This window comes from Salvelinus sp. IW2-2015, linkage group LG30 (genome assembly GCF_002910315.2).
Source record: "Salvelinus sp. IW2-2015 linkage group LG30, ASM291031v2, whole genome shotgun sequence".
Taxonomy (NCBI): domain Eukaryota; kingdom Metazoa; phylum Chordata; class Actinopteri; order Salmoniformes; family Salmonidae; genus Salvelinus; species Salvelinus sp. IW2-2015.
The window spans coordinates 17600526-17616661 of NC_036869.1; the positions used below are offsets into that span (position 1 = coordinate 17600526).

Consider the following 16136-nt stretch of genomic DNA (forward strand, 5'->3'; position numbering starts at 1 on the left):
TTGCTTCAATATATCCATCATTTTCCTCCCTCATGATGCCATCTATTTTTGTAGGTGCACCAGTCCCTCCTGCAGCAAAGCACCCCCACAACATGATGCTGCCACCCCCGTGCTTCACGGTTGGGATGGTGTTCTTTGGCTTGCACAGCTTCCCCTTTTCCTCCCAAACATAACGATGGTCATTATGACCAAACAGTTCTATTTTTGTTTCATCAGACCAGAGGACATTTCTCCAAAAAAGTACGACTTTGTCCCCATGTGCAGTTGCAAAACCGTAGTCTGGCTTTTTATGGTGGTTTTGAAGCAGTGGCTTCCTCCTTGCTGAGCGCGCTTTCAGGTTATGTTGATTATAGGACTCGTTTTAGATGTCCTAACTTGCCAAAACTATAGTTTTTGACAAGAATGTGTGGAGTGGTTGAAAAACGAGTTTTAATGACTCCAACCTAAGTGTCGCTTAAACTTCCGACCTCAACTGTACCTTCCTCCTGCAGATTACCATTATCTTCTGGTGAAGCCCTAAGCACTCAATATTTCAATAGGATCCCTGATATAATGTAAACGTTATAAATTACCCTCTCCCCTCAGTGACATGACTAAATAATATTCATATTCTCAGAACCCAACAAGCAAAGGGTGGCGAATTGAAGAATCAAATATAAAATATATTTTGATTTGTTCAACACTGTTTTGTTACTACATGATTCCATATGTGTTATTTCATAGGTTTTATGTCTTCACTATTATTCTACAATGTAGAAAATAGTAAAAATTAAAGATAAACCCTTGAATGAGTAGGTGTTCTAAAACTTTTGACCGGTAGTGTCAATCTCCCGGTGCGCAGGTTCTAGGGTCTCTGGGTTCGCGCCCAGGCTCTGTCGCAGCCGGCCGCAACCGGGAGATCCGTGGGGCGACGCACAATTGCCATAGCGTCGTCCGGTTAGGGAGGTTTGGCGGTAGGATATCCTTGTCTCAGTATGTATAAAAAATAAATAAAAAAAAGGTTTATAAAAATGTATGCACTCTACTGTAAGTCGCTCTGGATAAGAGCGTCTGCTCTTGGCCAGTAGGGATATCCTTGTCTCAGTATATAAAATGTAATAAAGTATGCACTCTACTGTAAGTCGCTCTGGATAAGAGCGTCTGCTAAATGACTAAAATGTAAAATGTAAATGTAAGATATGCCATGTTCCCATTAAATAAAGAGGAATAGTGGATCACACAGGAAGCAATGGACTCACGGAAGATATGAGTGACACACAGCCTTGCATGCAATGGTAGACAAACCGTTATATTCTTCTACATACAGCCACTGTAGAAGTAGACTGCACTCAGATGATTCCATAGGCTTGGGACAAGTCAGGCTCACAGAAAACACCCCTGATCCAACACACTAACCCACATTTTTTCTTTGATTAAATTAGCTGTGACACAAAGCAGACATGCTCAGAAGTCTATGTCTATATTTCCCACAATATCAGTTCGTCCAGTTTATTCTAGTTAGTCTAAACCTACTTCACACTTGTTATTTCTTCACTCAGTGAGAAGAGTCTCAGTGCCTGAGGAGCATCGCCTGTACCTGGCCTGCAGTGGCACTGTTGACTTACAGTGGCGACACCAGGTCAACAGGATCATAGTCACCAAACAAGGCCAGCCGGTTACTTGCATGAACCAACAGAAATATGACCTCCAGCCTGATGGATCTCTGGTTATTAAAGAGCTGGAGCCATCCGACTCTGGGGACTACCACTGCAACGACCAGCTAGTGGCAGACGTGGAGGTACTGAAAGGTATGAGTGACAGGTACCGTGTGAAATGTAACACTTGTCTGACCACCACTCTAGAATAACAACAAAACAAAAAAATCGATATATTGGTTGCTGTCCTTGATGATGTGAGCTGAAAATGTACCACTGACTGGGCGATAAAGAATGGTTGAACAAATGATCAATTTCAAGTGGACAACCACCAGTGAAACTGCTCTGTAAGAATGCTAATAAACGGCTAATCGCTAGCAATCATGCTAAAATTWTCATGCATTCCAATACAATATGCTAACGGTAGTGCTAGCGCGAGCCAACAAACAAGCTGAACACATGGTACTTTTACACAAAAGACCACAYAACTTAGGWATTTGGCGTGACCTTGACCAATAAAACACTAACAAAATTGGGGGTCCTCTGAATGGGAGTCTAAGCTGCCGACCGGAACTATCCAGAAGGGATGGCTAGAATCAGCTGACTGAAACTGGCCGTTTTAACAGATATTGTTSCAGACTYTTTTCCAATCTGTATTTTGTTTGTAGTCTTTAAGGTCTGTATTCTATACCRTAACTATTCCCATTGGTTTATGGAGGACTTCTAGTAGTTTTTTATATAKAGATTGAATACAAAACCTCCTCTTGTGTTCTGGTTACATACAAACTCARTGAGTGGATGGAAAGGCTCCATCAGTGCGCATAGTGGTTCTTAACGGCAAAAAATGTAAAATACAAATAAATGACGAATCAGTTAAATTCTACATATTTTTTAGGTCATGAAAGGATAATAACCCTTYATCATTCATCAAAGCATATAACTTTAAGTTGGGTAAAGCTAGACCCCCAAAAACGTTGTGTTTCTGGAGTGTATGTATTTTCATTCTGGGCCGTTTCTGTTTCCATATAAAATGTAAGACTGAATTTYGAATCTTACCTCAGTACTAACAAAGTGTGCTAACAATAAATTGAGTCKAGGCAAGACATTCATTTTGACTATCAAAATTCGACCTGATAAAGTTAATGTTAGATTAAACCATCTGTCGAGATCTGCTGTAATTACAGTTGTGACTTTGTAGTTCTTCTAAACATTATTAACTAAAACATCAATGCCCAGGTATTTAAAATGGGTCACAATTGGTATCTTCGATTCTATATCGAGGTTGAACATTGCTTTGTTAAGTGGGAGCAGAAACATAGTCTATTTTGTTCATCTAATGAGCATATTACTATCAGTGTCAAAGACATTTCCACATCATGTTACCAATATTTAATACAATAAATATCTTCCCACAGGCAAAAACTTTGCGGTTTCTGCTGGCCGAGCCCTATTGCTTCCCTGTATAGTATCTAGCAAAGCCAAGCGGAGGTGGTTCTTCAGGAAAAATAGTCATGCGAAACGAGAACCCATCTTGACTCTGTTCAAAAATGGGACCATGAAAAAGGAGAGAAAGGACCCCCAGAAAAGGTTTTCCTATGATGAAGATGGTGCCCTGCAGATCCTCAATCTCCAGCCAGGGGACTCTGGAGAGTACCTGTGTAATGGGGAAAAGGAAGCCAAAGTAACAGTGTTGACAGGTAGAGCTTTCCAAATAKMATTTTTTCTCCTGTTTTTCCCTTATAGWGACACTGTATCTATTTACCTGTCCATGTATTTTCCTTTGAGAGTATCATAAAGCATTTAATAAAARGATCAGGCTCAAAAATCCTCTTCAACACTTGCTGGGAAAACCAGTAAGAGAAAGCTTTGGGGAAGCTTCAGAGGCCACTACAATGCCATTCCCAGTTAACTTAAAATGTCATGCATAACTTTTTTTTTGCAAACCCAGATCATCTCAACATCCAGAGTACCACTGCTCTTATGCAAACAGGTAACACAAAGCAACACTTTGCAGTTCTTGAAAGTATGAAAATTACACCAAAATCCAGGGTTTTAACTGTGAGCTGTAAAAGTAAATTCCATGATCAATATTCTTCACCTATTTTCAGATGTTGTTGGGAAAGAGAACAGAGAGACACGCCCTATAAATGGTAGGTTGTCCATGAAAGTTCAGACACAAACCCTGTTTTTGCTCTTTGTGGTGAAACTGAAATGGCAGTGGGTGTTGGTCAATATCGAGGGTCTTGAAATTGAAAGATGGAACGAAGTCACGATACAAAAGCAAGAACATAAGTCCATTTTTTTGGTAACTTTCTTTTTCTCCCCAATTTCGATCTCTGGAGGCAAAGGTCGAGTCATGCGTCCTCCGAAACATGACCCGTCAAACCGTGCTTCTTTATACCCGCCCGCTTAACCCAGAAGCACCAATGTGTCGGAAGAAACACCGTTCAACTGATGACCGAGGTCAGCCTGCAGGCGCCCACCACAAGGAGTCACAAGAGCGCGATGAGCCAAGTAAAGCCCCCCAAACCCTCCCCTAACCCGGATGACGCTGTGCCAATTGTGCACCGCTCAATGGGACTCCCAATCACAGACGGTTGCGATACAGCCCGGGTCCGTAGTGACGCCTCTAGCACAGTGCCTTAGACCGCTGCGCCACTCAGAAGACCCCTCTGTGGACAATTCCTTTGGCCTCATGGCTTGGTTTTTGTTCTGACATGCACTGTCAACTGTGGGACCTTATATAGACAGGAAGGGCCTTTCCAAATCATGTCCAATCAATTGAATTTACCACAGGTGGACTCCAATCAAGTTGTAGAAACATCTCAAGGATGATCAATGGAAACAGGATGCACCTGAGCTCAATTTCAAGTCTCACAGCAAAGGGTCCGAATGCTTATGTAAATAATGTATTTCTGTTTTGTATTTTTTTAATTATAAATTAGCAAACACTTCGACACCTGTTTTCACTTTGTCATTATGGGRTATTGTGTGTAGATTGCTGAGGATTTTAAAAAATGTCATCCATTTTAGAATAAGGCTGTAACGTTAACAAAATRTGGAAAAAGTCAGGGGATCTGAATACTTTCCGAAGGCACTGAACATTTATGTGTTGTATATGCCACCCACCCAACTTTGTGTTTACTGTTAGCGACCCTCCATGCTGTGTGCTCGCTTCAGAGAGCATGAACTGGGCTTTCATCCTGTTATGTTATCAGGTCACATTTTCACATATCAAATTGTGCTTCATGTTTTTGTCTATTAGTTGTGATGATAATAGCTGTCATTAAACTATGCATCGTGGTGCTTCTGGCTGGTCTGCTGTGCAATTTGCTGAAAGGAAGACTGAGAAAAAGAAGAAAGAAATGCAGTACAGGTAAAAAAAATCCTCTAAATTATATTGTTTCCAATAAATGAAGCTGGCCTATAGACATGAAAAACATTTTTTTTTTAATTTTTTTTTACAAATGTGACATAATTACTGTATTTCCGATAGTGACAGGCACAAGCAGGAAGGAACTGAACTCCAGACTAGGTGCTTGTCAAATCTAGGTAAAGAACACTGTCTAATTGTTTGCTGACAGAAAAGTCTATCGAATAGGGTTTGTGTAAAATGTGTGCATTCTCAACAAGTATTGCTATCATTGAACCAGTAATTTATAAATATTTTGTGTTATAGGGTCTGTCACACAAAGTGATGGGAAGAAGTGAGTACAAAATGCATATCACTCAATGAAAACATTGCTAAAATGTCAATTTAAATATTTGTATTTTTCGTGTGTGTCTCAGAGCCCTTCTCAGTGGAAGACACTGAGGTTCAGTATGCATCTCTGGGTCGGCAGAACTGGAGGGAAAGATCGAGGGTACAGGGAGCCCAGCATCAGGTCATCTATTCCACTGTGGTCTCTGCTAGACCAGCATCAGGTCATCTATTCCACTGTGGTCTCTGCTAGCACAAGCATCAGGTCATCTATTCCATGTGGTCTCTGCCTTACCAGCATTCCAGGGTTTGGAGAAAATAACACATTGATTTGACTAATTGACTCCTTTACAAAACGTATTTGTATTTTACCTCTTTGTATTACAGTACGAGTACATTATACAAAGGTTGTTCTTTAATCCTATAATAAATGTATTTGAGTCTTTCAGATACGCAAGTCTATACTTTCTTTTATACCTTAAAACATTATATTGAGATTCTTTGGATAAAAAAAACTATATTACATTATCTTTTTCAACATTTACAGAAACACTCAAACATGCACAAATGAATACAATCTTATTTCATCAGACGGATATTCAAAGACAACGTCAGCAGATGCACCATACCCTGAACGAACACATTGGGCCACTGTTGCATAGATAACATCTCTCTGGGCCAATCCTGCCTCCACTAGCAATGGGGCGGGCTTACCAGTGTGCTCATACTGGCATAGTGCAGACTCACTTCCTTCGAAATATAATATATGTCAGTGATAAATTATTGACTTCATGCCATCCAAACCTCTCAGCATGATTTACAGTTAGACAAGGTTTAGTCCTAACGATTATGACGAACAGAAGTACTTTAACCTTGAGACTTGAAATCCTGTTCACACAGGAGCTACACAAATATGTTGTTTTACCTGAAAGAGGAAACAATTCATAGAGGCAATCTGAGTTCAACAATAACAAATGGGTTATCCCGCCATCGTTTGGGTAAATAGCTGACCAATGGGTGAAGAAATAGAACCACTCTCAAATTCATAGACAGCGCTATTGATGCAAGGACTGATCATCCATGAGATCAAAATGATATCTTTAATCATGTTGTAACGACCCTGTTTATAAGCGCGGATATCGACTACAATGTTTTGAGAATATAAAAACAAGATTATAATTGGGATTTTGATCGGAAGACAGTTCAACTAAGCACATTAAGTATTTATAAGTTATATTGTTCAAGAATCAATGGGTATATATAATTACTTTGAAGTCAAAAACATTTTGTAACAACTGCAGATTTGCAAAAGATAAACTTCTATTTGTAATGTCCCTTTAAGTAAACTATTACAAGTCTTAAGTGTTTACATTCACTCCTGTTTTTGCTGCTACCATTCAACCATAACAGTAAATGGGGAGATCAAGATTTGTTCACTATATCTTCACTGAGTTCACAAAACATTATGAACACCTGCTCTTTCCATGCCATAGACTGACCAGGTGAATCCAGGTGAAAGCTATGATCCTTATTGCAGTCACCTGTTAAATCCACTTCAATCAGTGTATATGAGGGGAAGGACAGGTATAAAATGATTTTTAAGCCTTGAGACAATTGAGACATGGATTGTGTATGTGTGCCGTTCAGAATGTGAATGGACAAGACAAAATATTTAACTGCCTTTGAACGGGTTGTGGTAGTAACTGCAAGATGCACCGGTTTGTGTCAAGAACTGCTACTCCGCTGGTTTTTCACGCTCAACAGTTTCCCGTGTGTATCAAGAATAGTCCACCACCCAAAGGACATCCAGCCAACTTGACACAACTGTGGGAAGCATTGGAGTCAACATGGGCCAGCATCCCAGTGGAATGCTACCGACACCTTGTAGATTCCACRTCCAAACGAATTGAGGCTGTTCTGAGGGCAAAAGGGGTGCAAGTCAATATTAGGAAGGTGTTCCTAATGTTTTGTACAGTCAGTGTACATTTACCGTACACCAGCTTGTTTTTCCAGTCACTGCAACAGAAAGTGAAAGTAAATATTACATTCCACAGCACAGTCTATGTATAGGTGAAATTACAAGAGCAGACGCCTTCGTGTCGGATCACACACAGGAAGGATTTTTCTGCTCTCTGTGAAGTYTTCTTACCRWAAATGTTTTGGAGATTTCTAACTCTCACCATGCCAAACGTAAATCTCATCTTGGAGGCTCTGTCTGCTGTCTCAGGTTGCAACGTGGAATCGGCCACCGCGGGAACACTTTCACTAACCCCACAGGACTTTGTCAATGTGGTCGCACTAAAGGAGTTCTACRTACAAGAGGGCCTTCTAGAGTTGGAGTACCCAAGTTTGGGGACATTGTCTTTAAAAGGTGCCTTAGCTTTACCAGATGCCCCATCCGCCGCATCCATTCCACAAACCACTGTTTCTGTGAACGTGAATGAGTTCCTTGATTCTCGGTATGACTACGACTTTACAAAYGTTAAGGATGGTGAAGCAGTGTTTACTCGGGGAAAGGAACAGTACGTCCGACCCTGTGGCTGGAACCGCATTGCCCTGAAGGTGTTGAACAAATACAGGGATGGAGATGGATGGTTGGGGACCGGAGACGAGGCCTGGCCAGTGTCCTACCAYGGACCTGCTATGGAMGGATCCCAGGGCATCATMAGGAATGATGGAGATGGAGATGGTGCTACTGTCGGAAGAGGAGTGTACTCAACACCGGACATTAACGTAGCTGAGAAGTTCTCCAAGAGATTCACGTCCAAAGTAGATAACAAAACCTACAAGGTGGTGCTACAGAATAGGATCAACCCCCAGAAAAGGCAACAGTGTCGRAGAGAGAGTTACTGGCTGGTTTATGTGCCTGAGGGATCATCTCCTGTTCAAGAGAGAGCTATTGTGGAAAMCTCCATCCGTCCTTATGGTCTGCTGCTTAAGGAAGTGTTGTAATCCAGGCAGAAAATGTTTGATAGATAAGTAAATAGGTTTGTCTTAATCATACACATTATGATCAGAAAATTAAGAGATGTAACATCAGATCAATACAATTCTAAATCAACTAAGTAACAAGGTTAATTTGTTATAGTCATAGGATTAGGATAAGATTGCTTGAGATGTTTGCAGTGTAAATGTAGCCTTTACCTGACAGGCTACTATTATGGATGTGTTCAAGTGTAATAAAATGACTTAAAATAAGTGTGCATTGTTTATTTACATTATACTTTATTTCCAGTGACCACGCATCATCTAACCACATATTTTCAACCAGTTGTTTTGGGAAAAGAGCGCTTTAAGTACATATAACCCCAAAATATTAGTTTGGACGACGCTGAAAAAGACTTCACTATTGAAAAGCTGTAGTCACAGCATCAATACAGCAACGATATACTACACTGCCACCTGGTGGTACTCTTATGGTATTTCATTTCCAATTATTGATTTCCAATTTTGGATTTTTATTTATTTAATCCATTTTAGAATAAGTCTGTAACCTAACAAAATGTGAAAAAAGTCAGGGGGTCTGAATACTTTCCCTGAGGCACTGTATATGAACAATTAGCCTGCTAGTTTGTTGGTGTCTTTATCAGTAATCTATATGAAGATATGCTTAGTGATTTGAAAATGCATTAATGAATGGTTAATTCATATTAAACTACTGTTTGTTAATTTTATATATATAATTAAATGTATAAAACAATGCTTTGTTTTGATGCATTGATTAAAAAGAAGTGCAAACTTTCCTCTATAAATGTAGACTTTGTAAATCTAGGGCAGCAAGCCAAGGATTTGCAGCACACTGCTGCCCAGCCCAGAGCTAGGAGAGCTGTGGGAGAAGAGCTGAGCAGAAACAGAAACCTTGAACAGAATTGATGACGAGTAGCCTATGTACCCTGACCGTCAACCACTGGTTATGAAGAAGTGCTTACTCTTTACCTGGCCCCTAATGATAAACAGGAAACAAAACAAACCTAAAAAGCAGACTAAGCTTTGTCTGATATGTAAACCAATATTAGGAGCTGCACCCCAGTTTTAGGAAGTGTATATTATATTAGTCAGTTTGTCGTTCTGTGCGAGAAAGAAATAGCCTATATTCAAAACAGACTCTGGGACAGTTGTGGGACGATAGATMCTGAATTCATACAACCAGTAGGCCTATGCTACATCCGCCAAAATATCTAAAGCAATAAGGTTCATGCAACAGATCAGAATGCTTAGCTTAAAATGTTGATAWACKATTATTTCTTCGCACTATAAGCACAGCAATGCGGACRAGGCAGTAGGCTACTGTGTGAATGTTCGTTCCATAATGCGATTAGCGGGAAAACACCATTATGCATGCCATCAAAGCCACTACACAACACAACACTAAACAATACATTAATTGCACTATAACAGTGACAAACCGTTCCCACAAACTGTTAGGGCCTACATAAAACTGTCCCAACAGCAGTACCAACACCTTACCACTGCTACACCTGGCTATCAACGGAGCCTTGTCTGGCAGCGAAGCAGTTCATTCAGCCTTTTTAAAAAACATAGCTGATATGGCTGACTTGTTTAAACAAATGTGGTTTCTACTGACAATTGAGGTGTACAATCTATGGTATAAGGGAACGACGAGGGGAGAAGAGGCAATCCGTAATTTCGATTATGACATTAATGAGTGAGCTAGGACGGACGTTGTCAATATAGGTATTTGTTCAGCACTTTTGAAATGTACAATGACATAATTCAGAACATGGGCTGCTCTTACAGTATGCTCCCTGTACACCAAGTCAGAACCATAGGATAAATAGTGGGGGCATATAAGCAGACAATGAAAGCTCTTACAATATTCGATGATTACATTTCTCTAAAACAGGCTATAGGCTACATGTGCCAAGTCAGAACAGTAGGAGAAATTAAGAGGGGAAAGGGGACCAAATTATTAGCATGAGGCACATGGGCTACTAACAGCTTACTACACAACATACACTTCATATTACTTTTTTAGCTATAGTATATATACATTTCCCTGGCATATTACATAATTTACGCAGAGGCATACAAGACATTTTTGGACTCACCCTGTTGTGCAGTGCTTACTTCCTTCCAAACCACTCATTGTTGAATTTGCGATTTCCAACTTGTTGTGAAATGTTTATGTCCAATGGCCGATGAGCACCAATACGTTTTATCTGTAATTTCTCTTCATTATTTCTCTTCATATGACAAGGATTGAAAATGATTTGCCAGTAGATTGTCGACTTGATTCACGATAATGACTGCTTAGATTTTGAAAGGATGATGTTGACATGATCAGTCCAATCAAAGCTACTGTACGTGTAAAGTGATTTGACATAATTTTATATTTTTTGGGGCTAAAAATGTGGGACTCAAAACAGGTGCACCTGTCCTGAATGACGGCTGTACTTATGGACCTGAAAGAGACCACCACATTTGTTGTGCAAAAGCTGAGCTGCGATTTTGAGACAATGTAGCTTGCGGTGTGTGGCTGGTTGTTTGCTGCGAGGTTCCCCGTTCTTAAAATTAAATTAATCTCTAATTAGTAGGCAGGCCTATTTTTCCCCCGGGTTTCGTTTCTGGTAACTCAGCTGACGCTCCCGAGGCTTATGCTGTATGCTTGCTGCCACTGCTCAATCACACATTTCTAGAGGTCAGCCTACTGGCAGTTTGTTACAAGTTCGAGGAGTCAACCTACTCGCAGTCTGTTTCAATGAAAATGTATGGCATAGACAAGGACCGGTAAGCGACACATATGTATTTATTTTAATTAGCAAATTATCTAAACAATTCTTAGAGACAATTTTTTTTCTTCTAATTGAATCTGCCCGGACAAAATGCTTGTTTCTTATTGTATTCACTGTGCATCACTAGGCTATGCGCTCACATCGGGCAACTAATTTAAACGAGAAGATAGATGTACGCATTTCTTGGTGGATGACATCATGTATGGACAAGTTTGTTTCCTAAATTRGATGCACCGCGTGCAATTAGGACCGCAATATTCTTAAGTTTCGTTTTCAGAGAAGGGAACAGCCAGCCGCTTTAAAGAAACTCAATAGAAACCTAAYTGGTTTGGAGAAACGAAACTGATTTCATGCAGTTGACAAAATCTTTATATTTTAAAGCTATAATATCAATTAGTGTCAGATATGCTAGTGATGTTGTTTCAAACTTTTAAATTATTTGAGCTCGCTTTGCAGTATATGAAAGTAAAACAAATTGTATTMTTTTTCTATAATTGTGACTTTTGTTTGACAACAGTTTTTACATTTGATTTTTTATCACACCTTTATTTAACCAGGTAGGCTAGTTGAGAACAAGTTTTCATTTACAACTGCGACCTAGCCAAGATAAAGCAAAGCAGTGCGACACAAACAACGCAGAGTTACTCATGGAATAAACAAGCGTACAGTCAATAACACAATGGAAAGAATTAAGTCTATATACAGTGTGTGCAAATGGCRTGAGGAGGTAAGGCAATAAATAGACACTGGAGTGATAGATGAGCAGATGGTGATGTGYAAGTAGAAATACTGGTGTGCAAAATAGCAGAAAAGTAAATAAAAACAATATCGGGATGAGGTAGGTAGGTTGGGTGTGCTATTTACAGATGGGCTATGTACAGCTGCAGAGCTYGGTTAGCTGCTCAGATAGCTGATGTTTAAAGTTTGTGAGGGAAATATAAGTCTCCAGCTTCAGCGATTTTTGGAATTCCTTCCAGTCATTGGCAGCAGAGAACTGGAAGGAAAGGAGGTGTTGGCTTTGGGGATGATCAGTGAGATATACCTGCTGGAGTGCGTGCTACGGGTGGGTGTTGTTATCGTGACCAGTGAGCTGAGACAAGGCGGAGCTTTACCTAGCATAGACTTATAGATGACCTGGAGCCAGTGGGTCTGACGAATATGTAGCGAGGGCCATAATGCTTTACATCAATAGCATATATATATATATATACACATATATGCTTTCCTCTTATCCTGCTTCTTCTTCCTTTTCTTTTTTTAGACATTTCATACATCTTCATTGTCTGTGGATTGTCGGCTATGTTGGTGAGTATAAATTAACTCTATCCACAATTATAAACTGGATGGTTCAATCCCTGAATACTGATTAGCTGAAAGCCGTGGTACATCAGACCATATACCATGGGTATGACAACATGTAATTTTACTGCTCTAATTACATTGGTAACCAGTTTATAATAGCAATAAGGCACCTCGGGGTTGGTGGTATATTGCCAATATACCATGGCGAAGGGCTGGATCCAGACACTCCGCGTTGCGTCATGCATAAGAACAGCCCTTAGCCGTAGTATATTGGCCATATACCACACCCCGTGTTCATGTTCKAATTGCTTAATTAGAACATGAACATTGGAAAATCATGGATTTGTAGTTTTATTTGCCAATCATTGGTTCCAACTCTCTCCTACAGCCTCCTCCCCCCTGCATTCCATTCCTGTCCCAATCTCTTGCAATGTGGGAAACCAAGCCATCCTTCCCTGCAAGTGGAAGTCCCAGCTAGACAACGTCCCAGTTTGCCATGTCCAGTGGCAGACACCTGATGAGACCGTGTTTGAACAGATGGGGGCGCAACGGTGGCAGGCAACCGAGTTTGAGGGGCGGGCGGAGGTACCTGAGGAAAAGCTGTGGGGGGGAGACTGCTCTCTGATCTTGAGTGACGTGCAGTTTGGGGATGTGGGCCTTTACGAGAGTGGGGGGGAGACTGCTCTCTGATCTTGAGTGACGTGCAGTTTGGGGATGTGGGCCTTTACGAGAGCTTCATGGTGGTTGACAGGGCACGTAATAAGAGGCGGGTGTTCATCCAGAGTGTCCAGCTCTCAGTCCATGGTAAGGGTAGAACTATCTTTACTACAAGGTGGGGCTATAAGGCCAGGTGAAAGTGATCAGAAGTTAACTTTATGGCACTGCCCCTCATTTAGACCAGCTGAAAAGTGCAGAAGTCACAGTTTCAGATTGGTCCAGCATTCCACTTTCCTCACGATATCTTACCTAATTTCTTCTGTAATTCTCTCCAGACCACACGTCCGAGGTGTCCTTGAGGGTGGGTAAAACCCTGTCCCTGAAGCTCCACACTCCCCAGGCCATGAAAGTGGTCTTCCAGGGGAGGAACAGCACAGAGTTGACGGTCCTGTGGATGAGGGGTGAAGAGGTCAACAGGGGTCGTCTTGAGGAGGCTGRAGGGYTTGTGGTCCTCAAAGGGTTGAAAATAGACGACTGTGGGACCTATACCGTGTTGGATTCCCATGGGCTGCCGGTTAGCACGGTTCATCTTACAGTGGAAGGTAACATACCTGAGCCATGGTGGCAACAGATCACCCTCTCTGGGTATACTTATGAAGAACTTGGTTAATAATATAAGTAATGTTTGGGATTTCTAACTACTACATTTTTCCTCCATTAGCATATCAGGTTGATGAAACTCAAAATTTCCATCAGATCCAGGTCAAACCAGCACCTGTAGGTAAGACACAGAGGTTAAAATGCAGTTCATTCAAGATACTTATTGTGCAAGGAAAGTATACCAAAGTGATAATACTGCAGAGTGATGGACAGGTCTGAACAAGTTATTTCAATCTTCTCTCTCCAGGTAAATCAACATATAACAGGTCCTCCTCTCTGSTTATGTTATTTRTCCTGCTGTTCAGTCCCCTGATTCAACATCTCCTCTAACAACGATCTTGCCTCTTCCATTTTTTGTGGTAATGCTGCAATTAATTGGTTGTAATTTTGGGTAGAGCAGACATTTCCATATGTCTGTGTTAGCTGCATATATGACATAACTCCACCAGTCCTATTTATGATATCATTCACTAAAATTATACCTTTTTTAAACATTTCTTCGATAAATACAGTTTTTTTATCAATTAGTATATTTGAATTTAACCACAATATTTGTTGTACTATTTGTTCCGTCCTTTCAGGTGGATTAAACTGAAATTGCAACCAACTTTCTAAGGCTTGTTTAAAAAATAAAATATATTTTGGAGATTATTGACTTTTCAAACAACCGAAAGTGAGCAGGTGTAATCTGAATAAAGGGGAAAAGGCCCTTCCTGAATATAGGATGAGACATTCGTACCAATTGACTAGAGAACAAGTTTGGATTTAAGTATAACTTTTGTATGACTGATGCCTTTAGTGAGAGGTCTAATGCTTTAATATTTAATAATTTCTTCCCACCGAATTCATATTCGTTATATAAATAGGCCCTTTTAATTTTATCTGGCTTGCCGTTCCAAATAAAATTGAATATTTTTTGTTCATATAATTTAGAAAGCAGGTCAATAGGTGTAGGCAAAACCATAAGCAAATAGGTCAACTATGATGTAACTAGAGTTAATCAGGGTGATTTTTTTCCACAAATAGACAGGTATTTTCCTTTCCATGGTAGCAGGATCTTACCTATTTTTGCTAACTTTCTATAAAAATGTATTGGAGGGAGATCATTTCTTTCTTTTGGGATTTGTATACCGAGTATGTCCACATCTCTGTCAGACCAATTAATTGGTAAACTACATGGTAATGTAAAATGTGCATTTTTTAGTGATCCAATACGTAATATGGTACATTTATCATAATTTGGTTTTAATCCAGAGAGGATATCAAAAGTATCTAGATCCTCTAAATCTTAGAGGACGTGGAGAGACTCTAATTGTGGTTTTAAAAGAAAACATGAATCATCAGCGTACAATGACACCTTAGTTTTTAAGCTACGGATTTCTAATCCCTTAATATTATTGTTTGATCTAATCTTAGCAGCTAACATTTCGATGGCAATAATAAATAGATATGCCGATACTGTTTATAAAATTGTGTAATGTGATTTTGGACTTTTTAATTAAGGAAACTCCAATTCCCTTTTGAGTTTAACTAAATCAGAAGACCGCCCATGAGCCCAGTTAGCGTCGGGCATCCTGGGACAGGCCCTTTTCTGCAGTTCCGAATAAAACCACACCTTGAGAATTTCTCAACAGACCATGTTTCTCTCAATTACGAGAGGACAAAGGTTGCAGACCAGTTTACCTCGATAACAAGAGGGCCAAGGTTTGAGACGATTGCTGAATCTTTTAACTATCCCACGTGGTTAAACTCTTAGACTATCGACAGAATACGAACAAGTCTTTGATATTAATTACTAGTCTGCAGCTAGGAATTCGGTATCATTGAACGCAAAGAACGACAACGCCGCAACATCTATAATGAAATGAATGAATGTCACTCTGAACTATCCATTCTAACCACGACCGAGAGAGAGAGACGGACAATTCTACAAAAGAAACTAAACTTTTCAACAGCGATCAAGACGACACACTGAGCGTAAATATATATATTGATTGCAATTGTTCCCTAATGAATGAGCATTCCTGTGCAAAGGATTAGCATTTCAATTGTTATAATTATCAACTCTGTAGTGATTTCTCATCTGACCCCCACTCCCCTTTTGTCTAACAAGCCGCCATGCCGGTTATCATTTCTTGTAACCATATTTACCTTTGTTTGTTTGTGTGTGCACTTCTGTGATTGTTTAGTTAGTTAATAAATAAATGATTTAAGACAATTGATGTATGGATGACTCGTAGTGAAGACTGGGTTCGTGCAGATAACCAACAATTTACGACGTTTGGAATGAGACTAACGTGAGGTAAAGAAGAATTCATTAATCAGAAGACTAAGTGATCAGATATTAAAATATCTGAAAGTTATATTAGGAAAATTATAACTTTAATCTGAATATTTTCCTTGGTGCCCCGATTTCCTAGTTAATTACAG

General features: G+C 40.0%; 2 protein-coding genes across 2 annotated transcripts; both read left to right on the forward strand.

Annotated features, from left to right (window-relative positions):
• The first annotated feature begins 7100 nt into the window (after nt 1-7100).
• On the forward strand, nt 7101-9036 carry LOC139023297 (uncharacterized). Its single transcript, XM_070436154.1, has one exon. It carries the CDS (start codon nt 7489-7491, stop codon nt 8284-8286), a length of 798 nt encoding a protein of 265 aa, XP_070292255.1. The 5' UTR covers nt 7101-7488; the 3' UTR covers nt 8287-9036.
• A 1809-nt stretch (nt 9037-10845) lies between these two features.
• Nucleotides 10846-14065, forward strand: LOC111954732 (uncharacterized). The gene is made up of 7 exons (XM_070436055.1): nt 10846-11082; nt 12349-12392; nt 12778-13030; nt 13087-13193; nt 13382-13648; nt 13768-13827; nt 13954-14065. The coding sequence occupies exons 1-7, from the start codon at nt 11054-11056 to the stop codon at nt 14034-14036; spliced, it is 843 nt and encodes a 280-aa protein (XP_070292156.1). The 5' UTR covers nt 10846-11053; the 3' UTR covers nt 14037-14065.
• Nucleotides 14066-16136: the final 2071 nt, after the last annotated feature.